General features: G+C 38.1%; 4 protein-coding genes across 6 annotated transcripts; 2 read left to right on the forward strand and 2 right to left on the reverse strand.

Moving 5' to 3' along the window:
• Positions 1 to 1,740: 1,740 nt before the first annotated feature.
• Positions 1,741 to 13,692, forward strand: grhl2a (grainyhead-like transcription factor 2a). The gene is made up of 16 exons (XM_057339878.1): positions 1,741 to 1,957; positions 3,176 to 3,362; positions 3,463 to 3,521; positions 3,621 to 3,951; positions 4,088 to 4,146; positions 6,603 to 6,759; positions 6,864 to 6,975; positions 8,055 to 8,149; positions 10,069 to 10,227; positions 10,369 to 10,456; positions 10,666 to 10,802; positions 11,484 to 11,521; positions 12,079 to 12,161; positions 12,549 to 12,634; positions 12,751 to 12,815; positions 12,978 to 13,692. The coding sequence occupies exons 1-16, from the start codon at positions 1,941 to 1,943 to the stop codon at positions 13,090 to 13,092; spliced, it is 1,788 nt and encodes a 595-aa protein (XP_057195861.1). The 5' UTR covers positions 1,741 to 1,940; the 3' UTR covers positions 13,093 to 13,692.
• Positions 13,693 to 14,277: 585 nt separating this feature from the next.
• On the forward strand, positions 14,278 to 19,104 carry tapbpl (TAP binding protein like). Of its 2 annotated transcripts, none has more exons than XM_057339880.1 (9): positions 14,278 to 14,558; positions 14,770 to 14,982; positions 15,065 to 15,343; positions 16,044 to 16,244; positions 16,348 to 16,515; positions 16,672 to 16,775; positions 16,840 to 17,068; positions 17,197 to 17,270; positions 17,346 to 19,104. In XM_057339880.1, exons 1-9 carry the CDS (start codon positions 14,489 to 14,491, stop codon positions 17,358 to 17,360), a joined length of 1,353 nt encoding a protein of 450 aa, XP_057195863.1. In that variant the 5' UTR covers positions 14,278 to 14,488; the 3' UTR covers positions 17,361 to 19,104. The 2 variants fall into 2 exon arrangements, with proteins under 2 accessions (XP_057195863.1, XP_057195862.1); XM_057339879.1 differs by having other exon boundaries at positions 14,279 to 14,558; positions 17,342 to 19,104.
• On the reverse strand, positions 17,599 to 22,429 carry vamp1b (vesicle associated membrane protein 1b). 2 transcript variants are annotated; one of them, XM_057339882.1, is made up of 5 exons: positions 22,018 to 22,429; positions 21,111 to 21,222; positions 20,688 to 20,846; positions 20,019 to 20,070; positions 17,599 to 19,104 (listed from the first exon to the last, which is right to left on the reverse strand). In XM_057339882.1, coding segments are annotated over exons 1-5 (342 nt in total). In that variant the 5' UTR covers positions 22,020 to 22,429; the 3' UTR covers positions 17,599 to 19,087. The 2 variants fall into 2 exon arrangements, with proteins under 2 accessions (XP_057195865.1, XP_057195864.1); XM_057339881.1 differs by lacking the exon at positions 22,018 to 22,429 and having other exon boundaries at positions 21,111 to 21,230.
• Positions 22,430 to 23,011: 582 nt separating this feature from the next.
• On the reverse strand, positions 23,012 to 26,722 carry psmd4b (proteasome 26S subunit ubiquitin receptor, non-ATPase 4b). Its single transcript, XM_057340091.1, has 10 exons — positions 26,612 to 26,722; positions 26,017 to 26,157; positions 25,813 to 25,927; positions 25,540 to 25,626; positions 25,210 to 25,278; positions 24,890 to 25,105; positions 24,687 to 24,795; positions 24,468 to 24,581; positions 24,312 to 24,376; positions 23,012 to 23,644 (listed from the first exon to the last, which is right to left on the reverse strand). Exons 1-10 carry the CDS (start codon positions 26,635 to 26,637, stop codon positions 23,471 to 23,473), a joined length of 1,116 nt encoding a protein of 371 aa, XP_057196074.1. The 5' UTR covers positions 26,638 to 26,722; the 3' UTR covers positions 23,012 to 23,470.
• Positions 26,723 to 27,116: the final 394 nt, after the last annotated feature.

Consider the following 27,116-nt stretch of genomic DNA (forward strand, 5'->3'; position numbering starts at 1 on the left):
GGTTACTCTGGGCAATTCTATATCTTCGGTCTATGTGGCTGTGAAAGATGATGAAAAGATGTCAACCTCAACCCTCCACAAAAGAAGAGTCCGACAAAACAATTGTGGAGTAGAAAAGTCTTCTTATTCCTTGTCATATATAAGCACATCTTTATGCTGCTGTTTTTCTAAAAGTTTCTTTATTCTATACCTCAATAGATTGGGGTTGGTCTTGTTCTCATGCTGCGGCGAGAGATGACATCATGAGAATTCTGTGAGTCAGCACAATTAGTTGCATGAAATTTTCTCACCAAATTAAATGCAGTGCTTTTTCATAAAAGGAACTGAGCATTCATACCTGTAAAAGTCTTACCGTAGTATGAGAATTGTTTTAAGTACCCAATAATTTACCCAATAATTAACACACACACACATGAGAAATACTCCATGTGAAATGATCAGAGGCAAACTCGCTGCTGAGTCTAGTGGACCGGTACAACAGGTAATGTGTCGATTCGGTGTGTTTGTGTTGTGTATAAACTACTGTCACATTTTGATAACAATGCAAAATCGTTACCTGTCAAACCGGTAAAAGCTGAAGCTCTTCTCCAGGTCTAAACAGGTCATTTTCCTTCTGAGGACTTTTTGATGCGTGACGCACCTGAAATGTACCATGAAGAGTGAAAAGGATGCAGGTTAACAGTATGAGAACAAGTTCAAAATAGGAAATTACACTCATTTTTTTTCAGAATTATATTGCATACATTTTATTTGATCCTATCCCTGTTTTATGTTGATTTAAATAACGTCAAGAACTATCAAAATGTTCAGAATCTGCATCTGTGTTGCTTGTGCAAATTATGCAATATTATTTTTCATCACGCAGGTGTGAGTTTCTGTTCCCATGACTGATAAGTGCAGGTCATTATTATGATTTCACCTGACCGCTCAATAGCCTTGTTCAGACATGCTACCTCTGAGCTGTCACGCACACATTAGCACACATTAGACTGATCATAACCGTATTTCAGTAGAGAGCACTGTATTTTTTGCTCATGTTTTACTACTCTGCTCATAAAGAGTACGAAAGCTGATCTCAGACCAGTCAATTACCAGATCCAAGCAAAAAGACAGCCCACATCTAAAGCCTTTTAAATGGTGCCACACCTGTTAGTCTAACAGACGCTTTTATTTGCAGCTCTAACAAATAAATATCAGTCTGCTAGTCAACAATGGCTATATTTGTATAAGCATAGAGTAGACAGACGGCTAAAAACGAACAAACATTTCTTTGCCCAGCAAGTAAAACATAATCTTTGAAACTCAATGGAAACAATTGAAGTCTTATTTTATTATTCCACTGGTTAAATATAACATGAACATTACAGAAGTTTTTTTTTCAGCCAGCTGCTAATTGTGTATAACAGTGTATAACATACTGTATAACGGTATATAAAAATGATTGATCGTAAATAAATATAATCCTTGACATTTCTATCATTAAATATTAATTTAAAGTATTAATTTAAAAGTATAAATATTTACCGAAAAATTACATGGAGCGCGATTAAAGAGTGCGTTTCTTTATATCAGGTGCACAAGTTAATAACAGCGAGCGTGCAGGTAGCGTAACGCCTCTATCTGCTCTCCAGCCAATCAGCAAAGTCGGATCAAAGCGGCCGCGCTGTGATTGGCCGCCTCGTCCCCTCCTTCAGGTAATGATAGCGCACCTTTCGGCGTTCACAATAACAGTCGCGCTAAAGACCTGCCAGAATTAAAACAATCTTCCGCCTCATCCTGAATGTTTGACGGCTGTCTTTGTGCCGAGCAGACGGAGGATGCTGTAATGAGAGTCGGATGCCAGAAGTTGTTTGACCTGTAGTCCGAGTTTTCCTCCAACTGCTCTTTACATCCTCACCGACCTGAAAGTCCAGTTTCTCAGCGAGAGGCCAGTGCTGCACATGGCTCAGGAGGAGAAGTAAGTGACAATGACAACACTAACACTGTTTTGTCGAAATTTAATATCTAAATTCATCATACGACACTAACCTCTCAAACTCTTGCGTTTTGCGATTTGACGTCATCTGACCTGATTTTTTTGATTGGTTATGTACGTAAATATGTTTCATTGAGTTGGATGCCCTTACGAAAATTACCATGGTTTTACTACAGTGAGTTTAACTATGAGATTTGTAGTAAAGCTATGGTACTATACCCTTTTACAATCATAAAACCATGGCAATATTTTTAAAAAGGGGATTTTTACAGCATTCGAAAGATTATAAAACTTAATTTTTGGAGCTTTTGTTCAATTGCTTCTTTTTGAGAATTACAGAACATTACAGCTTCATGCACCCCTTGGGGAAATTAACCACGATTTTACTACAGTAACTGTATTTTTGTAGTAAAACCACAGATACTTTGAGTTTCCTCGACTGTAACACATTTGTAGCAAAATGAATGAAAATAGTAATCAATCCTCCAAAAAGCATTGTTGCTACATCTACACTATGTAAAAATAAAATAAATAAATAATAATTTACTACATTATCTAATGGAGCAGGTGTTAGAATAAAACCAATGTTCCAGTGTTTATTGTTTTAGGATTACCTGCATCATGGTAACCCTCACGCCCTTCAATGCTTTCCTTCAATGTGTGTGTGTGTGTGTGTGTGTGTGTGTGTGTGTGTGTGTGTGTGTTTGCAGTATGTATAAGTGAGTATAACGGTGGGCCCGGGCAGGTGGCTTATAATAGCTAACATCCTTGTCCAGCCCCTCCCATGCAGCCCTTCCTCACTGTAGTATCCATATCCAGCAGGATATAGTCCATTGTCCTACAGAAAAAGCAATTGTGTGGAAAACGTAAAAGGATAGTGCTGGGAATTTCAGGTGTATGCTGCGACTCTTTGTAAACTTTATGAACCCTGAGGTATAGAGAGAGGTGCTATTATTGAACTGACGCCCGTTGTTTACATTGTGATGTTTTCTTGCTCATACTTCAAGTTGTTTGATTAATTTGTAACTTTCTATGGTTATAACGTTTTTCCATAAGAAATCTGATCTTGCGATTTATTTATTGTTTGTAATTGCTAAAACATCTCTTGTAGATTTAATAATTGCTCATTATAAGCATCTATGGGGACTCCATATAGTAGCCCAATTTTAAAATAGGCATTTCTTTTACCACCTCTCACAGTAAGCGTCTGGTGGTGGTGGTCCCAAACGAGATGTCCGTTCCGTCACGCCGTTCCTTCACCAGTGAAGATGAAGCCTGGAAGTCTTACCTGGAGAACCCGCTGACTGCTGCCACCAAAGCCATGATGAGCATCAATGGAGACGAAGACAGCGTGGCTGCCCTGGGTCTCCTTTATGATTATTATAAGGTCAGATGTTATCTTTAAACGCACCAATCATAGACTCTGAGAGAAAATGAATGTGGCTTTTGGAGACGTCTTAAGGAACTTAATTTATCCCGTCCTTTAGGTTCCTAAAGAGAAGAGGATCCTACCAGTCTCCAAACTCCCAGACGATCATGATAAGAGGTCTGTTTAACATATTCTGAGTATTGTATTTTTGCTTGAACTTGAATAGACTGTAATAATAAACAAATAGATTTCACTGCTGCCTTTTTTATTCAATAGGAATGGTCATGATAGCCTTGAATCCACTGACTATCATGTTCAAGTCTTGAAGTCACTTCCTGTCAACCTGTCTCTGAACACTGATGCTCACACTGCAGAAAGTAAACAAGATCTGTTCGGTGCAGCGGGTGTCGTGGCCACTGTGAAGGCTGAGGTTTATGCTCAAGCATTCGCCGGCCATCACCAACAGCAGGGCCTTCAGTATCAACGCATGCCATACCACCAACCTTTGCAGGAGGCGGCGAGTGTCAGCCATGACGGCTACTTGAAGGAAGAACAGTGCAGCACTCCAGATAGCACCTTTGATGACTCATACCCTGAAGAAACTATGGTGAGCTTTCCAAAACTGCTTTATGACAAAAATATATTTTCTGGGATCATAACTTGAGGACAATGTGAAGATGTGATGACGTTTTCTTCATTACTCGGTAGACTCACACTTTTGTGTCATGTACTGTGTTTTTCAGAAGTACAGGGTGCCCACCACACTAGGTGCCCAAGATTTCACCCAGGAGCATCCAGGGGTGTAAGTACACCACTCCAAATAATGTATTTTCAACCATTAAAAGGTTGTGGGTTCAATCCCTGTTAGATGCTTTGAATACAAACGTCTGCTAAATGCATATAAATGACAGTGCCATCCACTAATATTGGCACCCTTGGTAAATATGAGCAAAGAAGGCTGTAAAAATACATCTGCATTGTCTTTAAATAAAAGATCAAAATGAGAAACATCTACAAAATTCCAACATTTCATTCTAGTAAAACAATTTTAAGTGGGGCGAATATCACATTGTGAAATAAATGTTTTTCTCTAATACACCCTGGCCACAATTATTGGCACCCCTGGAAATTCTTATGAGTAAAATATCTCCCAAGTATATTTCCATTAATATTTAAATTTTATGAGCACATCAAGGTGACTAGAAACATGATGTTGTCCAGTCATGACTTCTTGTTTCACAGGAGAATAATATTAAGTAAATAACACAAAGCCCAAACCCCCTTAATCATTCATCACGGGTATATAAGAATATAGTTCTGATGTGCAGCAAAAGATTGTTAAGCTACACAAAATAGAAAGTGGATTTTAAAGGAAATGGTTGAAACAATAAAAATGTCCATTTCCAACATCAGGGCAATAATTAAGACGTTTTAATGGACTGGAGATGTTGCAAATCTGCCTGAAAGAGAATGTGTGTCTATATTGTCTCAATGCACAGCGAAGAGAATATTTTGAGTGGCCAAAGACTTTTCAAAGATCACAGATGGAGAATTGCAGAAATTATTTGAATTTTAGTGTCAGAAAAAATTTAATAAAAATAAAGGAATACTGCACCTCCATCACCACAAGTTGTTTGGGACCCTGTTCAAGAAACACATCTTCTGCTCTCATTCATTCATTCATTCACTTTTCATTTATAAAGCACTTTTCAACTGCACCTGCAGACCAAAGTGCTGTACAATCAAGAAACACTTCATTAAAACATTTAAAAACAATTCACACATTAAAACAACACACAGCTGAAACACACATCCTACTAACAACAAAAACTAACCCACCCTCTCAAAGGTTAAAGACAAGAAATAGTTTTTGAGTTCCACCTTAAAAGCATTTAAAGTTGAGACCTCTCGAAGTTCCTGCGGAAGACCAGAGCTATTCCAGAGCTTTTGGCCCTAGAAATATTATAATGGGAAGTGGTTAGATCTTCCATCCGCACACTGGTTCAAAATAAACATCAAAATCAACAAAAAATGGGTCACTGAACACAAAATCAAGATCTTGCCATAGCCATCCCAGTTCCCTGACCTGAACCATATAGAAAATGAGTGGGAGCACCAACATTTGAAGGATCTGGAGAAATTCTTTATGGAGGAATGGACTCGGATGACTCTGAATGTATTCTCAAACCTCATTAGACTGAAAAGAAAACACTCAGAGCTGTTTTTCTTATAAATTGAGTTTGCGGAGTGTATTACAAACAAGGGTGCCAATAATTGTGGCCAAAATGTATGGAAGAAAAACATTTTTTTACAATGTGATATTCTCCCCACTTCAAATTGTTTTCATTCAATGAAATGTTGTAATTTTGTAGATGTTTTTAAATAAAAGATCAAAACGAGAAACGATGCAGATTTATTTTTACAGCCTTCTTTGCTCATATTTACCAAGGGTGCCAATAATAGTGGAGGGCACTGTATATAATTATGTCAAATTAATCAAATCCAGTCAAACTGGAAGAATGCTTGTAACCAAACAGTTCTTGGCCACCATTGACTACCATAGTAGGAAAATTGCTTTATAAATTTCTTTGTTCTGTTGAACACATAAAAAGATATTTTGAAGAATGTAGGAAAGCAAACAGTGCTGGGGCACTTTTGACTACCAATGTCATTTTTCCTACTAGGGTAGTCAATGGTGCCCCAGAACTGTTTGGTTACAAGCATTCTTCCAAATATTTTTCTCTCTGTGTTCTTCAGAACAAAGAAATGTATACAGATTAAAGAACAACTTGAGGCTAAGTAACAGTTCAACAGTCAATGACAGAATTTGTATTTTGGGGTGAACTGTCCCTTTAAATAGCTTTGACCTGAAAAACATTAATTAAAAACTTCTCGTCTGGTGACTTAAAAGAAATGTAACCATTTTCTTTTGTCTCTGTTGACAGTAACCTTACTAAAATGTAAATCTAATTAAAATTAGCTTTCTTGTCTGAGAAGAAAAAATAAAGGCATTACTGCGGAGAATATATTGCATGACTGCAATGCAAATGCATATACAGTCTAAATAAAAAGTTTCAGTTTTCTAATATTTCTTTCTCATGTAAAAAAAACATCACTGCCTGTATAAAAATGTTTTGCAACCAAGACTGTTGATACTGTCCTCACTGTACTATTTGCATTGTCATGACCGAGAGACAAAGCGTGCTTTTTTAATTTCGGTTTCCAGCAGCACAGTAACAGTATTTCCTCCTTTTCCAGAGACATGTTTCAATACACGATAGAAGCCAGTCGCTCGGCTCGCGAGAAGGCCGGTGAGGGGCCTATGATCTATCTGAACAAGGGCCAGTTCTACGGCATCACTCTCAGCGAGACCGGAGCCAATAAAGGCCTTCGTCATCCCATCAGTAAAGTGCGGGTGAGTTCTGCTGTCGCCGTGACAACCACTCGAGCTTTGTATTCTGTAAATGTGTTGATAGGAACAGTATCAAGGACATCATCGTAACTCTCTCTCTTTCTCAGAGTGTGGTGATGGTGGTGTTCGGGCAGGAGAAGTGTCGAGATGAACAGCTGAAGCACTGGAACTATTGGCACACCCGCCAGCACACGGCCAAGCAGAGAGTCATTGACATAGGTACGATGCTACTTAATCTATGTTAATTATATTATACCTGTGCTTGTGTGCCAAATATGCTTTTCTCTCGCCCAAAACATTTTTAGGGGGCTATATTGTCTGTCTTGACATCGCGTTGGTTTTATTTGAGGTTTATCCCAGGAGAGGTCTGCAACTTTAGCATAACGCTCAGGGCAAATGACTCCATCATAACTCCCAGGAACAATGGGGTCAGGTTATAGAAGGGAGGGGGTTTGACACCTGGAGACCACCGAGAAGGTCTTCTCCATGGCAGCTGGCAGGCTGAGATGGTCCTGGCATGATTTTGGAGGATAGAAACCTGATCTGCTGATCCTGATGTTGTCCTGATTTGAATAACAGTATCCAGGGATTTTTCATAGTGCCTGAGGCTGCAGATCAGGATTTGAATAGAATCGTTAACCGTTGGGGGGCGGGGGGGCTTGGGAAAGGGTCTTGCTCTTTTGTGAACGGAAGGCTTGAGTAACATCTGCCATACATTAAAGCGGTGTTGTATTTACACAGCAGGCGGGTACCATGTCATAGACACAGCAGGAAATAAAATGCCTGCGTGCGTCTGAGATGTAAACACATCTCGCTGTCTGTTTAAATGACCCTGCACATAACCCGGAGCACTCGAATGTTTTGCCTTCAACTTTTCATATAATGTGCATATTTTTTACTTCAAGAAATTGGAGAAAAATGTTTCCACATTGGCACCACTTTATTTGATCATTTATTTTTTCAGAGAAGATTGTAATGCAGAACGTTAATCTTAAAGGGATAGTTCACCCCCCCCAAAAAATCCATCATTTTCATTCACCATCATTGTCATTTCAAATCTATATGACTTTCTTTCTGAAGAACACAAAAGACAACATTTTGAAGAATGTTAGTGGCCAAACATTTTGGGACCCCATTGACTTCCATTGTATGGACACAAAACTAAAAATATGTGCTTTTTTGTTCCATAGAAGAAAGGGTCACATACATGTTTTGAACTACATTTTTGTGAATAAATGATGACACAATTTTTATTTTGGGGTGAAAAACTGATTTTATTTTTCCACTTTCCCATCCAGCTGACTATAAAGAGAGCTTTAACACCATCACTAACATTGAAGAAATCGCTTACAACGCCGTTTCCTTCACCTGGGATGTCAATGAAGAAGCAAAGGTAAGACTCAGATTTTTATGCAAAAGTCTATTTCTGCTTGTTTTTGGAGTACTGACCATCTTAGTGACAGCCCTGGATGTTGTGTACAGGACAGCCGTGAGATTTTGTGATAAGAGTGGATAGGAACCAGGATTGTAATTCTTCCCTGCAGCATCCTATTCACTTTCAGGATTTTCCCTCTTAGTTCCAGTGCTTAACAAACTTTCTTTAAGTGCACACTTAAGGGAGGAGATCCACCCAGTGCTCATGGTCAATATTTGTCTTTCAAATTGGTGCCATCAAAGACTTTAAGCTTTTGAAGTCGTCTGATGTGTCGTTTTATAGTCAGTGGAAAACTCCAAAGCAGGCCTTAAAGTGATAGTTCAACCAAAAATGAAAATTCTGTCATCATTTACTAAACCTCATGTCATCTCGAATCTGTATGTCTTTCTTTCTTCTGCAGAAAACAAAAAAGATATTTTGAAGAATGTTGGTCATTCAACACCGCCGGCATTCATTCACTTCTATTTTATGGACACAAACCCTGTGAATGGGTACCGTCGCTGTTCGGTTAACAGCATTTTTCCAAATACCTTCTTGTGTTGCAGAAGAAAGAAAGTCATACAGGTTTGAAATGACAAGGGGGTGAGTAAATGATGACAGATTTTTGGATGAACTTGGATGAAACACAAATGTGTTTTGAGCATCGTATTGGAAAATAACACAACATCATTGTAATATACGATTATTTATTTGTGTCCAACTGAAGGAAGGAGTTCATTATCAATAAAATCATTTCTAGGCTGTTTTGTCAACATTTTGGGCGTAAAGATCCAGAAAGTATAAAGTTTTGATTGAATGGTGGATAATATAGTGACAATTTACACTTTCAGCCCCGATTGTTTTAAACTCATTGAATAGGCAGTTGCGCACACGCGCTCACATGTACGTGCGTACGGACAGAGCTCACGGTAGAAAGATTTGTTTTGAACGAGCATGTCATTGCTAACTGATTCCTGTCAAAAATAATCATGTGATCCTGAGAAAGCAAGCAGTTCTCATAACATTTAACAACAAGCTCCTGTATGAACCAACAGCTACAGGCACAGACATGAAGGCAGGGGAGACCGTCAGTGGGAAACTATTTTTACCTCGGGCTGAAAGATTTGCACCTTTCATCTTTCAACAGTCGTTTTTCCAGTGTCTCTTTATGTATTGGCATAAGACAGGTTTCAGTTAGGAATACTTGAAATTAGTTCAGTTTTGTTTACTATTTGAATAAACCACAGGCGAGTAGATACTTAAATTAGAGGTTATGTGGTTTTGTGAAGAGGATTGAGTGTTTACCACTGAAAGGTCAGAAATAATGTGTGAAACGTTTTCCAAACTATTGGTCATCCATTAGTCAAAAACAGTCCCATAATTCCCTTCCAAAATTCATGCCGGGATGCTCAGAATAACAGGACAATGTTTTTATATCTTCACAGTGTTTATACTTTTTTTTAAATTAACTATAAATAATACTCCTTTTACTTCTGGCTTAAAGTCTGTATAACAAGTTTCATATAGGAAGTATTTTAACATGGAAAGAAAGACACACCTCAGCTTTTTTGGAAAAACATGGGGAGGATGACATGTACCTTATAATGGTACTAAAAGGCATTTAGAAAAAAGTATCGTTCCTGCTATTTGCTTTGGAGGAAGTAGTAGTTACATGGAGTTCAGTTTTTTGTTTTATTCGTTTAATTTTTTTTATTTTGTGTTTTCGTAGTAATGTGTCCATCTGGTTCACCTGCGGCTATTTAAAGCAGTTATTGTAAACTTGCTCCTGGTCCTCCTGTCATGAGATAATAAGACATGTCTGACCATACCTGACCGTTTCCTAAGAAATGCATGTTTTTACAAGCAAGATGCGTGTGCGTGTGTGTGTGTTTTTACAGGTTTTCATAACTGCAAACTGTCTGAGCACAGATTTCTCCTCGCAGAAGGGAGTAAAAGGACTTCCGCTTATGATCCAGATAGACACGTACAGTTATAATAACCGAAGTAACAGACCCATCCATAGAGCCTGCTCCCAAATCAAGGTCTTTTGTGACAAGGTTTGTGCTGTTTTAATGTGCTTGTGTTATCCCGGTTGATATATTAACAGTACAGAGTTACAGATCTGCATTATTGAATATGTACAAGTTCAACAATAAGCGCCTCCTGTGATTTATTATACTCATTTCTGTTTTTTACAGGGAGCTGAGAGAAAAATACGTGATGAGGAGAAAAAGCAGCTCCGGAAGAAGGTCAAAGGTCAGGCTGTTGGTGGACAAGGTCATGACGGTGAGCACTTGTCAGTCTTACAACCTGATCATTCGGCTCAATAATGCCAAAGTGATCATGAAAAAGATACATAATGGCAATCTAGCTATTCATTGTATGTGTGTTGTACGGGCATGACGACATTGACCTCATTCGGCCTTACTGTCCGCTAAAAATATGTTGAATGTCTGCTGATTTTTGAGTCATTTGATGTTCTTCCACCCTGTTAGGTAAGAGAGGAAGTTTCACAGCATTACCTCAGAGGAAATCAGATATTACACTTTTCAAAACCATGTCGGACCTGGAGTCTCAGCCAGTCCTTTTCATCCCTGACGTTCATTTGAGCAACCTCCAGAGAGCCGGTCAGGTGAGAACACATGCAGAGATACTCAAGAACTGAACTGTCGGACATTGGTGTGTAATGCTGAGATTGTATTTAGGTGTGGCACCTTAGTAATGGTCAAAATGCTTGGTAGTAAAGATTTCAAATGGACAACTTAATATTTAAGTTGTTAGTCTGTCTGGCATTTTTTGAGACCTTTGAATTTTGAATTTTTCATGATCTTTCTATCCCCAAAAAACAACCTTAGCTTTGTATACTGTGGTAGGCTATATGAGACCAGTTTTATATGCTTTTTGTTGTTCCTATTGCTTCCATTGTTTACCTCATTTGTAAGTCGCTTTGGATTAAAGCGTCTGCAAAATGACTAAATGTAAATGTATGTAAATGTATGAATTCTGTTGGGCTTCCTCTAGATGTTTTTAAATGCAGGAACTCATGCAACTCATTTTGTGCTGCTGCCATTGGTATGTGTGTTTATTTTGAAAAGGATGTCTATGGAGATGCACAACATGAATGTCATGATATAGAGTTGCACATTAAAATTACAGCAATGTCATTTTGAGGTCATTGATGCTTGTACACACACTGCAAGAGCAGCTGGGATGGCACAACATACTCCATGGCCAGCATCCAGCAGAAAGACAGCTATGCAACTGTGTGGTTTTTAGCCCTTAAAACGATTTTTCGCTCTCTGTTTTTGTGCAGGTGTTCAGTTATGGCGTTGAAGAAAAGGAGAGTGACGGGTTAGTGTGACTACTGCGAATTTCCTTGAAGGTCTAATGTGTAATATTTAGGAGGATCTATTGACAGAAATGCAATTTAATATACATAACCATGTCTTCAGAGGTGTATAAAGACCTTACGTAATGAAGCGTTATGTTTTTATGACCTTAGAATGAGCTATTTCTATCTACATACACCACGGGGGTCCTCTTGCATGGAATTCGCCATGTTGTTTCTACAGTGGCCCTAAACGGACAAACTGCTCTACAGAGCGCATTTCATAAATACATGATCTCCTTCGGCAAAGAAGCGAAAACCTGATCTTAGTTCTGTTTCAGCCACCGTAGTGCTTCAAAAGGGAGGGGGGAGTGAGTCGTTGGCAATCTCACCGCTAGATGTCGCTAAATTTGATACACTGGACCTTTAAATTACTTTTGTTAAAAACGAACTAAAACCTCCGCAAACAGATCGATTGAATCAATCTAGTGTTTTCAAGTACAGTATTTATTTTCATTTTGTTCGGTATACAGTAACTCAAGGCACAAATCAAATACATTTTCGGCTTGTTTCTCATTAGGGTGGGAATGAAAAGAATGTTTAGATCTTCAGAGGCTGATATTTGTTCTACACCCGCCAAATACAGCAGAGAAGAGACGAGAGGTATGTATATAGTTATATTTGTTCATGTACATGCATTGCACTTAAGCAAGAAGTGTGTTATGCTCTCAGCTGTAACTAAATTCACAATATAGCACGACCTGAAGTGCCTCATTGTTTTTATAACAATTATCACATGCAGATATTAAAGACACAAATTAAACCATTTTTAAATGTGAATTTTAAGTAAGATCTTAAATGCCATCCTTCCATTAGAAGACATATACCTTCATATGTTATAACTAACAGAACATTGCTATCCAACAAACATTGTGTAAAGTCAATTTACAATGTGGCTTATCCAATCAAAACTGAGAATGAGAACTGTCAGTTTTATTAACGTAATCCCACTTATTATTGTGCTTGTTGTGATGCATGATGTTTCTGCAGTCCTGCTGTACGTGAGGAGGGAAGCCGATGAGGTTTTTGATGCACTAATGCTCAAGTCTCCAACACTGAAGAGTTTGCTTGAGGCAGTAAGTATACTGTGAAATAAGCTGATATTTAGAGAGGCTTGTCAAAAGAGCTTCCGATGAAACTGCTGTTTGAATGTACGGTCTAATAAAGGAAACAACAATCGTCTTTTGTTAAGATATCAGGGAAATATTCTGTTCCTGTGGAGAAGATGACTAAAATCTACAAGAAAAGTAGGAAAGGGTGGGCAAATTTATTTTTTTCGTCTAATATATTCTAATGAATTTAATTCTTTTATTTTAGTTGTTTTAACCTAAAAAAAGAAAGACAAATAAAAATGTAAAAATAATTGTTTTAATAATACTTAGCTTTCCCTTCCCTGTTTTTCTCTTATTCAACCATTAGTATCCTGGTCAACATGGACGACAACATAATTAAGAACTATTGCAACGAGGACACCTTCATCTTGGCCATTGAAAGCCAGGCTGACTGTTTCCGGGTCACTCTCACCGAAATATAAATGTGCCCTGATCACATGATTCTGGGATGGAATGGGACCCCAAAGAAGCACATCACTCATTCTGCACATCAGTGCTCAGTTTGACTAATTGGCATTAGCGGAGGAAAATGTCTTTGGAATTCATTTACTAGGGATATGCACTTCAGTGGAGTTTCTGGTAGAGTTTAACATGAACTTGACAATGAACTACATATAAAACACTTTTCACTTTTCATCATATGCCAGTCAAGTTTCATTTTTAGACTTTTGGTTATATGGTGTCTCCCCCTTGTGGCCTACAGGATGAACATTTACACTAAGTAGCTGACTGCTTTACTGTTAATAAAAAAATTCTTTATAAGTATCAAATATTTACCCTTCAGGAGATCATTACCCTTAATAACATCAAAAACTGGCCCAAATGTTGCCTGCCGTAAGCAAGCATGTTTATTGCACATGCCAAGCAATCTTTACCTAATGTGTTATTTGGAATGCATGTGTAGTTTACATACAGTCGTGATTGTGATGTATGTTGTTGTCTTGATGTCTTTTTTAAAACATAATTTGTATATATTTTTATGCCGTTATTTTATCTGTTGAATAAACTCACAAGTATATTCACTCCTTTGCATTCAAATTAATTAGTTGATGTATTATTATTGTTGTTGGTATTCGGTAGACTGTTGTCTGACCATATGACTAATTTAATTTTAATGTGTGCACACGTACACTTCATACATTTATTTGCGTCAGTTTGTAACCCTGGAGGATATTCCTATTTTATATGTTACTTATATCCTCCAAATTTCTGTTCAAGTGTTGTCAGTGTTCTAATCATAAACAATATGAAGCTTAGCTTAGTTTAAAAAAGGCCCCAAACCCAAATGTGTACAATGGTGAAGAGGATTCAGTGATAAAGGGCAACCACTTTATTTTGAGTCCTGATGCAGAGGCTCATTCTCCAATAAACGTTTTATATTCAATAAGCTTCTACAGAATTTCAAAACAGAAAATTGGCCCAAAATAATTTTACGGCTTAAATTTTATGCTTTTTGCAACAAGAGAAAACAAAATCGAAGTCTATTTGATTCCTTGTTGTGAAAATTCAATCGTTCCCTTTTGTGTAGGCTACTGGTCTTGGATTGATCTCCATTGCAACTCAACGTTTCATCTTAAATATGCATGTTTTTAAGCCACATCAGAGTAAAGAAAATATTTTAAAATGTATACTAGAGTAAAACTCTTATTTTGCTACCGCCAATGAGGAGGACGTTTTAAACAAAAGTGAAAGTGCTCATTCTTCTTGTATCGAATTGTTCAGGTCGCGAGTTAACTTAGATGATTTGGAGAGCTGTTTAGTTAAAATGTGTTCGCACAACTAATCTAAACAGAAAAATAAGCAACATCAAGTACATTTATGTGTTATTTGTTCAGGAAGTGCTCGGTGATGTTAGCGACACTTGCTTACATCCTTCCGTTGGTTTGTGGTGAGTTTAAAATGTTCGTATTCATTAACTATAAGTTCATTAAAATTGCTTGTGTAAAATTGCACATGTATTTGTTTTCATTTAATATACAATGCAATATTTTGCAACTATTATTTGTGAATTGTCATTTTGGTTTCGGTTTTTCTTTCCCATTGAGTAGAGATCTGGCGCCCCCTGCTGTTGAAGTGAATGTATTGTTCTGTCGTCACAGGGCTGCAGGGCGCTGATGTAGTTTTGTCCTGCTCTCTGATCGAGGAGGGTGGAGGGATGGGGGGCATGATGGGCGGGAGTATGTTCAAGCGCACCCCTTCCACTCTCGTCTTCAGGGATCTTGTTGAGAATGCAGGTCTGTCACCAGAGCTTGTGACCCCATTTAACCCGCCCGAGACACCAAATGCAGATGATCTCATCTTTGAGCTGTTGTGTAAGTGCTGTACAGTGTATAGTGTAGTTGCACATTCACATAGTATGCATACTTTGACATCTCTATTGATTCTCACCCGCAGTGCCATCTATTCAGATTCCTGATGCAGATTCTCTTCTTCACGCTGACTGTAACGAACAGAATATAGTTTGTGAGATCAGCCGCTATGTTCCTCGTGGTGCTGATCCAGATTCCCTACCTGCTCATTTCATTGGCTCAGTTCAGCTGGAAGGGGCGGGCCTAAGCCTCACTCTGGTGCTACAGACCTCTCCCAGTGAGACAGCCGAATCTGACAGCCGTCCTCTAATGCAGAGTAAACTCAATCTGCCTCTCAGCCAATCAGGAACATTGCTGACGGCGGGTAAATGTGTTAACAAAATTCCCTTGAATATTTGCCATATTATAGTAAATTAGAGTATTATAGTATATTAATGATGTATTTAAAAAAGGTATTCAATTTATTTATTTTTTCACAATTTTGCATTGTTGCAAAGCATTTTTACTTACATGTAATAGTAACAAAAGTCAATATGTTATTATGAAAAATATAGAATACATTGTATTATAATTTAACAAGAGATGCACCGATACTATATTTTTCCACCGACAGCGGATTATTCAGAGCGATATCTGCCGATACGGATACCAATTCTGCAGATTAAATGATTGTTTCTTTACTATCTAAATGTTATTAATTTATAGAATGACTATTAATATTGAACGTAAAACTGGTGATGTTTCTTAACATTTTCTATATACAGAGCACAAATTCATTGCATTTTCCTGTCCTCATTTGAATGACAGGATATATCGACCTTGATCATCGGGTGAAAAATAGCTTTTATCGTCCGATTATTGGCCGATATACCGGTGCAGCTCTATTTAACTGTTCTATTCACCGTGTTAGTATGGGCTCTGTGTGTTAAATTTTTGTGAACAATTTTCCTTGTCTCTTCTTTTTTATTAGAAATGATTATAAGACGTTAAATCTGTAGCATTTTTCGCTCTTTCATTTTCTTTCCCTTCCTTTGCCTGCCCAATCTCTCAACTTCTCTACCCAGTTGTATTTGTGGTGTTCTCGCGGGTACCATCCGTCGTGGCTCCTATAGGAGGTGATGTACGGTTAGACTGTGGCTTTAGACAGAAGGACTCGATACCCGGGCAGGATGTGGCACTTGAGTGGCGTCTACAGCACAGAGGGAACGGACGCAAAGTCCTTGATATGAAAGCCAGAGAGATGGAGGCAGAAGTGGGATCAGATGGTAAATGAGTTTCACATAACTAACAGGAACGGTTCAACGGTTGTGTAAAAGAAAGATTTCAGCGATAGATGTCTGAATGTTAAATGTTGCGGTGCTCTTGTAGTGCTAGTGGACCGAGAAGGCACGAGTGCAGAAGCGGATCTGCTGGTGAGAGAAGGTAATGCATCTCTGACTCTTCAGAGGTTAAAGGTCAGTGATGAAGGCACGTACATCTGCACTGTCGGCTCTGGAGAGTTTCAGACACAACAGGTCGTCCAAGTGCACATTACACGTGAGTCTTTCGTAGACCCATAACTGGGAGGTCATTCTATACAGTACAAACTGTTCACATTCACAAATGATTGAGAGTTATATAAAGGCAATGAGTCATAGCATAGCTGGCTTAGAAATAAGTGTTTCCATCTTTCTCCATTGATCTCACACTCAGAGCCCCCTCTTGTCACGCTCTCTGAAGAGAAACTGACATTTCAAGACAAGGCGCCCAAGAAACTCAGCTGTGAATGTCATCGATATTACCCTCTGGATGTACAGGTCAGCCATAATCTCCAACATGTTTTGTTTTTGCTGTTATCCTGACTGACCTGTGCTCTTGTAGGTGGAGTGGTTATCCCAGCGACCCTCTGATGAAGAGCCCGTCTCTTTCTCTAAAGAATCCTCCCTCTCTAGTCATCGGCAGCACAGTGACGGGACATATTCGCTCTCATCTCACCTCACGCTACGGCCTAATGAACACCCTCCCGACACGGTCGTCACGTGCAGGGTCTCTCACACCGCCCTAGACACACCCACTGAAGTCGCCCTGACTGTGGGGAAACCAGAACCAGGTGAGAGACTCTTTTCGGATCACATTTAATATGCATTATGACTTGGCATGAAGGTGAGCTCATATCTTGAGATAACTGATAAAACACATAATGGTTTTACATGGTTTTCCACTATTTGAATTCAACAGAAAGTGTGTTTTGGACAGTTGTCCTAATGCTGCTGATTTCAGTGGTGTTTTTGTATCAAGCCTTCAAAATGCAGGTGAGTTTAGTTTCGTTAATAATCTGAATTGTGACATCTGTTTTGTATTAAACATATTTTTGTGTTTTAAGACAGCTAGGCCAGTCATAAAAGAAGCTTGAAAGGGGACAGTGTTTTTCTTTCATCTGTCATCAACTTCTGTCTTCAAATGGGTGTACATTTAAATGTATTCAGTGTACATTTGTTTAATGAAGTCTATTGTCAAGAAAAGGTTCGTACATAACTTATTCCATAAATGTAAAGTAATTTCTCTTATTTTGTTCTACTGTATATTATGTTTTTATTGGTTGAAAAATGTTATTGCTTTAATAAAAAAAGACAGACAAGAGTATGTTGATGGTTTTATTGGCATTGTAGTATTATGGAGGATATACTGTATGTGTGCGGTTTATGCTTTTTAAAATCTAATGTTTGTGTCAGAGGTGAAAGAATTACCTCTCTGTCGTGGCTTTATTATTCATTCACAAAAACACAAATATATAATTTGACATTATCTTTAGGAAGATTGGAACCATTTTTGACATTGACATGATTGTCAAAATGTGTCTCACACTAACTAAATGTCTCATTTGAGCTTACAAGAGAAAATACACATCTACAGTCAAAATACAAAACCACATATAAAAACAAAAGAACAAAATATGCAAGTGTATAGACACAGGAATGTGATAACCAATAGTTATCTATTGCATGGCAGTACAGACTATTATTCTCACCCTGCATTGATTTTACATTTCTGAGTAGATTTCCGTACATTTCTGTACATCATGGCAGGCTCACAGTATTATTTTTTTTTTTTGCCCAGACGAAACTTTTCCACAAAAGAGGAAAATGAGGTTTGTTCTGTAAATCAGGCAGTCATAGTAATAGAACTTAGAAAAATATTTATAAATAATAAATAAATGAATACACCACATATAAAAGAGACAGTAGGAATAATCTGTCATGCAAGTCAAAAACCAGCAGTTAACCTTCAACACAGTTTTAATTTAATTGTAATTTTCTTCCTGTCAATATAATATAAATGGCTGTATTATTCTCTTTTTACTATTTATTTTTATTAACTAATAACATTCTCCTTTAGATAAAAATAAAAACTGCATCTTGTAAATTCTTTTTGTGCTATGCAGTTTTTTTCTGGAAAAAGTACCTGTATTCTGTATTATCTGTATTATCAGTACACATACTCTATGAGTTCTGAATAAAATAGATAGACTGATAGCTCATGGTACAGGCTAATGGCAATAGCAGTAATAGTAAGATGGGAGCCAGAACAGATTATGTGCGTATCAATTTACAAATGCTCTCTTAAAAAATATCCAAAGAGAAAGGTTTGACATCACAGGGAGAGATTGGATGTTTTCTGTGCCACCCATTTTTTTTGTAATCTATTTGACAGCCCCCTCTCTCTCTTCTACATGCAAAAGACCCCCTTGAGTCCTGCTATTCTCTGTCAATCACATGACTGCTCATCACAAGTGTAGCTACAATTTTCCTCCCATTCTTATAGCCTGATGTCTTATCTCTCCCTCCCTGTATGTGTGTGTAGTTACTATATGTATGAAATGCAGTAAACTCTGAGAGTGAGGGAAAGAGAGAGTGAGGGAGGGAGAGAGAGAGAGAGAGAGAGACTAAAATAAATTGCATGTGAAATGTACAGGTGAAAGAAGAGCTCATATCTACTACAGTCTCCAAATTGTGAGACAAAACCGAGATCTTGAAGAGATGGATCAGGAAAAGGGGTGGAGCTTGTTATTGTGTTGTTTATGCTTTCTTCCTCATTCATACATTTTCTCATTCTCATCATGTGGATCAGCTCAGGAGAAGAAATACACTAGACAGAAGAAAGTAAAGGGGGAAATTTAAGTTTGAGGTATTGATTAACAGTGATTTCATAACTGTCATAACAGTAGATCAATAGGTGTAAATGTGTCACATGATAAGAGGTCATGTACTGTATCTTGATAAGAGCCTTTAATAAATAATTCACAATGACAAGCGTAATGCATAATTGAGCTTGTGTGGAGTTGGTCCATTCCTTTACTTCAAAACACACAAACCCTTTAGTAAGTCACAACACCAGCACTGATGTGTCTAATAAACCTCAATAAATGAACCCTGGACATAACATGTTCTATCCCAGAATGCTATCTACTCTATGGCTCTACAGTACGTCTATAGATTTACATTAGGGCTGTCACAACATCAGACTTTCACTACAAAAAAAGGCCAGAAGATTTCACAATAATGATATTATTATAATATATGTTGAAATTAAAATACATAAATAATAGTTTCAGTAAAATTAATCTTTGATGTTGTTTATTTTGTGTTTTGTTTTGTTTTTACATCACACTAAAAATATGAGTGTACAGAGGCAGAGAGAGAGTTTATAACCACTGCATAATTATGATGCTACTATGATGGAGTGTCATCCAGATTATTTACAATATTATTGTTCTGTGTGTAGTATTATGATAATATGAAGAGAAACAGTTATTAATATCATAGTTATTTTTTATACTGGTATATTGTGACACCCTTAATTCAAACATAAGTACTTGTTCATTTAAATTTACAGATGTTAAATAAATAATTCATGAGTCCTTGAAACCATCCAGCAACATTAATAACAGTGTAATGTAATGTAGTATAAAATATAATATAATATAATATAATTAATGAAATGAAATGAAATGTAATGTAATAGTTCTGTAAATGTGCTGTTAAAATTAGTCAAAAACTCACAGAAAATGATTCCAATGAAAAGGACTCCAATGACACCCATTATGATCATCATCTGAGAAAGAAAAAGAAAAAATGTCTATCATTATGTCCTCACACACTTCACTTCACTTCACTTCACTTCACTTCACTTCACATCACAGAAACAATACACATTTTTTTTAAATCTGACAATCACTTATATTCAGCAATAGATTTGGCACTTTAATACATCAAAAGGAGCACTGGGTGTTGAGTACTATAAAATCTGATTGGCATTAGCTTGTGCAAAATAAGCAAAATATTCACAAAAATGGTGCTCATGGTCACAGACTGCATGTTCATTTCTCTTCATCCTTTAATTCAGTCATTAGCACGACCAAAGAGCTGCAATTTACACAAATGAACACTAGCTGTACAGAACAAAACCGCTGAGCATAGCATGAGCAAGACTCACACTGACCTATATGAATGTTATTTTATTCCCCTCTGCGTTATTAACACTACATGGTGCTCATCCTTTCATAATTGGATGTGTGTTCCTCCCTCAATCTCATGTTCTATCCCTCAATCTCATGCTTGTCTGGAGTACTTTATACTGTACTGTTTACCTCTTTTCATAAATAGCAATGAATTATTAATTGTGTAATATATTGTGTTGGCCTCTCATCTTCTGCTTTCAGGAAGTCTTACCTTGCAGTTTTTCCACCAGTATTTGTTCTTTAGTTTGGCCGCACAGCTTTCGAACTGAGACGCTCCGGCCTGCAGAGCATCTGCCCTGTCATCCAGTTCTGACAGCTTCTGGTCTCTCTCCAGAACTTTATCCACATTTACACGCATGATGTCCACCACCTACACAGAAAAACCACAGACATGTGAGCAGAAGGAACATTTTGATTGATAAGCATTATAGCTTGTTTAGGAGTGTTTAACCACGGAAAGGTCTAAACTCTCTTAGGACCAGAATATGAGTAAACCATTAAAAAAGAAAAGGCTGCATGTTGTCTGGTGCACACAGACTGAAAGTTTGCACTCCAGAGCAGAATCTGTTCAACTTGTCTATATGATCTAATGAACATATTGTGTTTTTCTCCAAAGTTACGCAAATGTTCTCACCTCATCCACTTGTGCTTGTGTCTGCTGTAGTCGGCGGTTGCTGGTGGTGTTTGGAGGTGCGGCAGGAGGTCCCCCCTCTCCTCCAGCTGGATTAGCATTATCTGCAGCAGACCTGAACATCCAAACACATTCATGACATTATAATTTATTAAGACATTATTAACTTATGGTCTGGACACTGAGGCGTCTTAAGTGCGGCAGTTCTGCTTTGATGTTCTAGTTCACAGGCTGTACCTTCCTGAAACAGCTGAGATAGTCATAGATGACCTAAAAAGAACCTATTTTATTGCATTTAAATCAGGACACTAAAATCTAAATAGTTTAGTGATTTCTAGCAGACACAGAACTTCTCCCTATTGTTAGCATAGGACAGTTCCGGGAACCAAAAATTGTTAGCTGGACTTAATAAGCGGTCGAGCTACTTTTTATTAGATAATACAGATATTTGGAGAGCACATATACAGAACAGTATAATAAAATGTAATTTAGTGACGGCAAATATTTGAAGAATTTACAAGGAAATGTTATACACATATTATACACATTTATTCAAAACTGATCAAAAATAACACAAAATGTTTATTATCCTTTGACTGTCAGACTGATGCAGAATTAACACTTCTATTTAGGCCGAGAACATGCCTACAATCTCAAAACAGCCAAAAGTAAACCGCTATATTGGCTTATTAGTCAATAACTCATTATTATTTATTGTTACTGATACAAGACCTCATGAGGTTTTTTAATAACCCGTAATGATTTTAAACACATACACATTTAAGACACACTGCTTTCAATTAAACTTGAAAACCGCAAGTTATTGTGTTGCAAGCGTTAATAAACCCGAGTTCACATTTTTTGATAGCAGAATTACACAATGTTAGAATTTAAACTGCACAATACTTACATTTTCTATGCGGTTGTTGCCTCGCTCAATAGATACGGGTCACTAGACCAAAAAGACGATTTATAGAATGAAAGGAGAGATGGATGGTTGAAGAGAAGTAGCCGATGCTGCTGATGTTGATGCAGGATCTCCGCGCGCGTGCCGCATTGAAGCGCGCACTGGACTGTGAGCGTCGCGTGATGGGATGCTCGAGCGATTATATATTCCGTTTTGAGAAATGTGCGAACTCCAGTTGGAGATTTCTTTACGACGATTACATAAATAATGTAGTTCGCGACAGTATTAGTATTTTCGGTCACACTGTGAATCTGAGTGTTGAAGGTTAGTGCAGTAAACAGACACGTGCGCTCGATCACTGCAATAATGCGTCTGTGCTTTAGCTGAACTGATGTTTTTACACCCCCATCCTCTCTCATTCACTCCGTCTCTTCACTATGCGGTACACAAGGGTGCGACTCAGCTCTGACAGATCATACATTCTATATAGTGCTTGGATAAGATTCTGGTTTTAAAAAGATAGTCACAACTATCCTTCCAAATGATGCATTTTTAACAAATTGCTTATGTAAAGAACTATATTGGTAGTTGACAAATAAATGATGTGACAAAAGATTTCGCAAAAAAGGCCAAAAATGGAAATAAATCTGTTGCATGCTACTTTATATTATAAAGATTCATATTAAAATCATGTTATTAACAGTTTATTTTTATAAATTTTTGCTACACCATGACATTTATACAGTATTTTTGTCAATGACCCGCTTATGATCAGAGGACATTGCTGTACAGCTCCTGATATCTTGATTTACTGGCATGTAGTTAATCTACAGAGTGTCCAGTTGTGATACACTTTAGGTTAAGCAATTTAATTCAGATTTATAATCTGAGAAATGAGACGTAGTACAGAAAGTGCCTCTTAGCATTGACAACTGGAATTGCACTTAAAGAAAAACTTCAACCAAAAACGAATCTTTAAAAAACACCACATTTCCTGCTTCCAATTCCTTAACCATTACAAAGCCCTTTATTACAAAAGGAACTTAACAGTGATACAAAATTGACCAAGAAACATTTACAGATTCATCCAAAGCCCAGAAAGAAAATATTTTGGGTGACAAAGCAATCTACCAAGCAAACAAACAACACTGAAGTAAACACTACTACTTGAAGTAGTGTTGTTTGGCATTTTTCTCTTCCGTTAAAATGTTACTGATCAGATGTTAATGTGATAATGATGTTAAAGAAAGAAAAAGAATATCGTTATTCATCATCAGAGGCATGCTTTCCTGGATGTTTTTCCACAAGAGTCAGGGGTTAGTCTGTTCTGTTTCAGCTGTATCCTCTTTTATTCAAGAAAAATCATTAAATGTACTTTTAATCCTATTTATGTATTTTCCAACCCTTCAACCGCATTATTTGCTCTTCACCATCAGTCCAGTTGCATCTTGTTCCTCTATTTCTTCTCGTCATCTTTCTTTCCCTCAGGTGGTTTGGCTCTGCTCTGGGATGCCAGAGAGCCCATTGCATTACGGATGGCCTCATTGTTAGGGTCGACTCCTGGAAGGTTCTCCAGCACACTCTGCAAAAACTCTGGATCCTGCATCACGTCATAATCCTCCTCATCCTCCTACAAAACACACGGAGAAAGAGACACATTAAAGGGGTCATATGACACGGCTCAAACAAATATTATCGTTTGTTTTAGATGTAATGCAATGTGTATACACGATATAAGGTTCAAAAACGCTGTATTTTCCACACACCGTGCATGTTTGTATCTCCTCTTTTCCCCGCCTCTCTGAAACGCGCAGATTTTTAACAAAGCTCATCGCTCTGAAAAGCGAGGTGTGCTATGATTGGCCAGTTAACCAGAGCATAGTGATTGGTCGAATACTGCAAGCATGTGACGGAAATGTAACGCCTCTTACCATATTTGGAACATCAGGTTCCAAAGCAATTGTGCTGACAGGTACGCCCACCTTACTTGCGTATACATTTGGGCGGTCTTAGTCAAATCATACCACGAACTGACGTAGATTTGTGGGGGTGTGGTTACACGAGGCGTTTCAGGCAGGTCTGGGTGAGCATTCGCTTTTAGATAGAATGCATCTTTTGTCTAATACATGCATGGGCAACTTATAACACACCAAAGACACAGAAAAACACGTATTCGTGCCATATGACCCCTTTATCATTCCATTGTCAAAAATGACAAAAACTCTTCTCTGAACATACAAAAGATGGGCTTGAAAGAAAAGAATCAGTTGTGTTGGCACCAATGACATAATACACACCTTAGTAGCCTCACTCTCTGCTGCCGCACCTGCATCCACATCCATGACCTCTGAAGATCCAAACTCTGCACACAAAGAGGCGAAATGTTTGCGTAATTATGGGAAAGAAATTAAAACGGTGGAAACATCTTTGAAAACATAAAAAAGGAGACTGACCTCCTCCTTGCATGGACATTTGTAGAGCATAAGCAATCTGCTCATCTTCTGTCATGCGGCTAAAATCAGGAAGGGCAGGAGCCGTGGACATCTTCAGCAGAGCATTTTCAGATTCTAACACAGCACAAAAGAAATGAGTTTGTAGACAATTCTCACCCTGACTCTCTTGCTATCAATCTGTCTCTGGTCATTAATCGTCCACATCTGACCATCTCTCACCATCTGCAGCAGGCGATGTGACTCCAGCCTCCGAAGCAGAGGCCACGGCCACCCTGCGTGCCTCCTCTTCCTGCCGCTGTCTCTGCTCCTCCATCGAGACACGCAGAGCCTGTGAAAGACGCGTTCAGAATGAAGATAACATGTCTCTGTTAGGCATAACAATGAAAGGATTGTTCATCTTATAAAAGCTGAGTGCCACTCACCAGAGCAAGCTCGGGGTCTGCACTGGGGTCCACTCCGAACTCAAAGTCGCTGGGACCCAGGCCCAAAATGGTGCCGCCCTCACCGGCCATGATGGGAGAGGACATTAGAGCATCTGCCAGGCTCGGGCCAGGGGGCACCGTTACAAGGTGAGAACCGACACCTTCCTTTCCATTTAGGGTGTTTACAAACAGAGTCAGCTTATCTGTGTTCACCTCCTGTACAGTGAGGGACAGCGGACAAAACTCAATATTGCAAAGACATTTTAAAAAGGTTTTCGGCGAAAATATATAAACTATATTCCTTCTGGCATGACACTTACCTCTTCCCCAAAGTTAATGATGTCGACATTTACTTTCTCTTTCTTCAGACGCTTCGCCATCTTCACCAACTGAGACAGGACAGGTTGGAGGCACAATTTTGTTCATAAATACAGATTTCAGGGCCGTTCACACAAAATGCATGTTTGGAACTGAATCGTTTCTATTATTTTCCAAGCATGCGTGGTCAACTTTGGTAGTAGCGTTGCATCTCATGCCATGTTTTGGCGTTTTAAACATGCATAAATTAATCGAGTCAATTGTAGCCAGCACCTTTTAGAGTGAATATTTTACAGGCCACAAACATTAAAAAAAAGAAGAAAAAAAATTACATCTTTCTCCTGGTCCTCCACAGGGCTTCCAACAAAGGCGATGATCCTCATCTTATGGTTCTTCCCTTGTCTGTGTTTTAATGCCAGCTATGAGGGGGAAAGCCAGTAGCAATAAACAAAATAAAAAGTTTAACCTAAGTTTTGTCTGTGATATTTTCAGGCTAACTTTAACAGTTTGTTCAGCACATTTCAGCATAAATTGTTTTTGGGTTAAGGTCTTATTGTAATGCAGGTTTAGCATGTTTGAACATATGTGTGTTTGTGTGCTCTCACATGTGCTACTCTGATGCCTGTACAGAAGCTGATAACTCCTCGAGGCTGAACAGCATGAAGCTTGGAGAGAATCCTCCCAGTGTCGGGGGTCAGTGTGGTCAGGACCTCACAGTTACTAAAACACACAAACACAATGGTTTAGTGAACATTGTGCAAGCAGAACACGTTACTGTAGGTAAATAAATCAAATAATGTTCAGCCTACTTGGCCATAGTGATGAGTCCCACATTGTTTTCTGGGTTACTGCGAGTTTTTGAATGGCAGATGATGTTGACAGCATCTTGCTGAGCCTGAAGTCTGGTGGGTAAGAAGTCTCCATTGCGCATGTATTCACTGTTATCCACACTAAAAATAAAACGAAACGCTCTGAAACAATCTGACTGAAACATTCCTGCCAAATAACCAATTATGACTAAAAGTCTAATGCTGCAAGTTCTCACGTTTTCAGAATTTAATCAATAGCTAAATCACAGATATGGTCAAGCAATCCAGACTAAAACATTTATTACAATGTGTTTGAGTAAATGTAAGTTTGGCGATACATACTCGTATGTATATTCACATTCAAGTACACCAAATGCCAAAAATAGACATCGTAATTAACAGATATAAACGGAAAAACAGGATAAATGCTGCATCATGACTAAGGAAAATACCACATCTGACCTGCTGTGTTCATTACAACGTTTTTCTCAATTTAAAATACAATATTTGACTACATGTTTGTGTAATAATGTAAACATAACACGCTCATCAAACCCCTAAAGATATTTCTAAAATATAAAGTAGTTTATCTTACCAAACCATAGTACTTTCAAGCCCCATCTTGAATATTTTCTGTCGCTCTAGGCGACGTCATCACGTAAGTGAGAATCATCGGTTAATGTAACGCTGAGCGACAGGAATGATGGGAGATGTAGTTCATTTTTTAACGCATTTTTTTCTGTGTTAAAGGTCTCCTCAGACGAGCACTTTCAACAAGTTGGTATGATTTATTAGGGTCTTCGTGAAATGTCTGGAACATATTTTGCTTAAAAACACTCAATGGCTGTGTAAACAAAACCCTTCTTGCCTCGTCAAAAACAGCTATGCTCACAGCAACCCCCCTTCTGTCCGGCGTGTCAACACAACACACGTATAGTAGTACTGCCATGGCAATGGTTCAGCTAAATTATATTTCCTGAATTTCTCTGCGGTTAGTTTCGTCTTAAACGTCTCAAATCATTCATCCGGAGACAAAAAAAATCAGTCACAGCAAACAGCGCATCCTAATGTGTGTATGCTTACCTAAAATCCACGGAATC

The sequence above is a fragment of the Triplophysa rosa genome, linkage group LG8, assembly GCF_024868665.1.
Source record: "Triplophysa rosa linkage group LG8, Trosa_1v2, whole genome shotgun sequence".
In the NCBI taxonomy this organism is placed as follows: Eukaryota; Metazoa; Chordata; class Actinopteri; order Cypriniformes; family Nemacheilidae; genus Triplophysa; species Triplophysa rosa.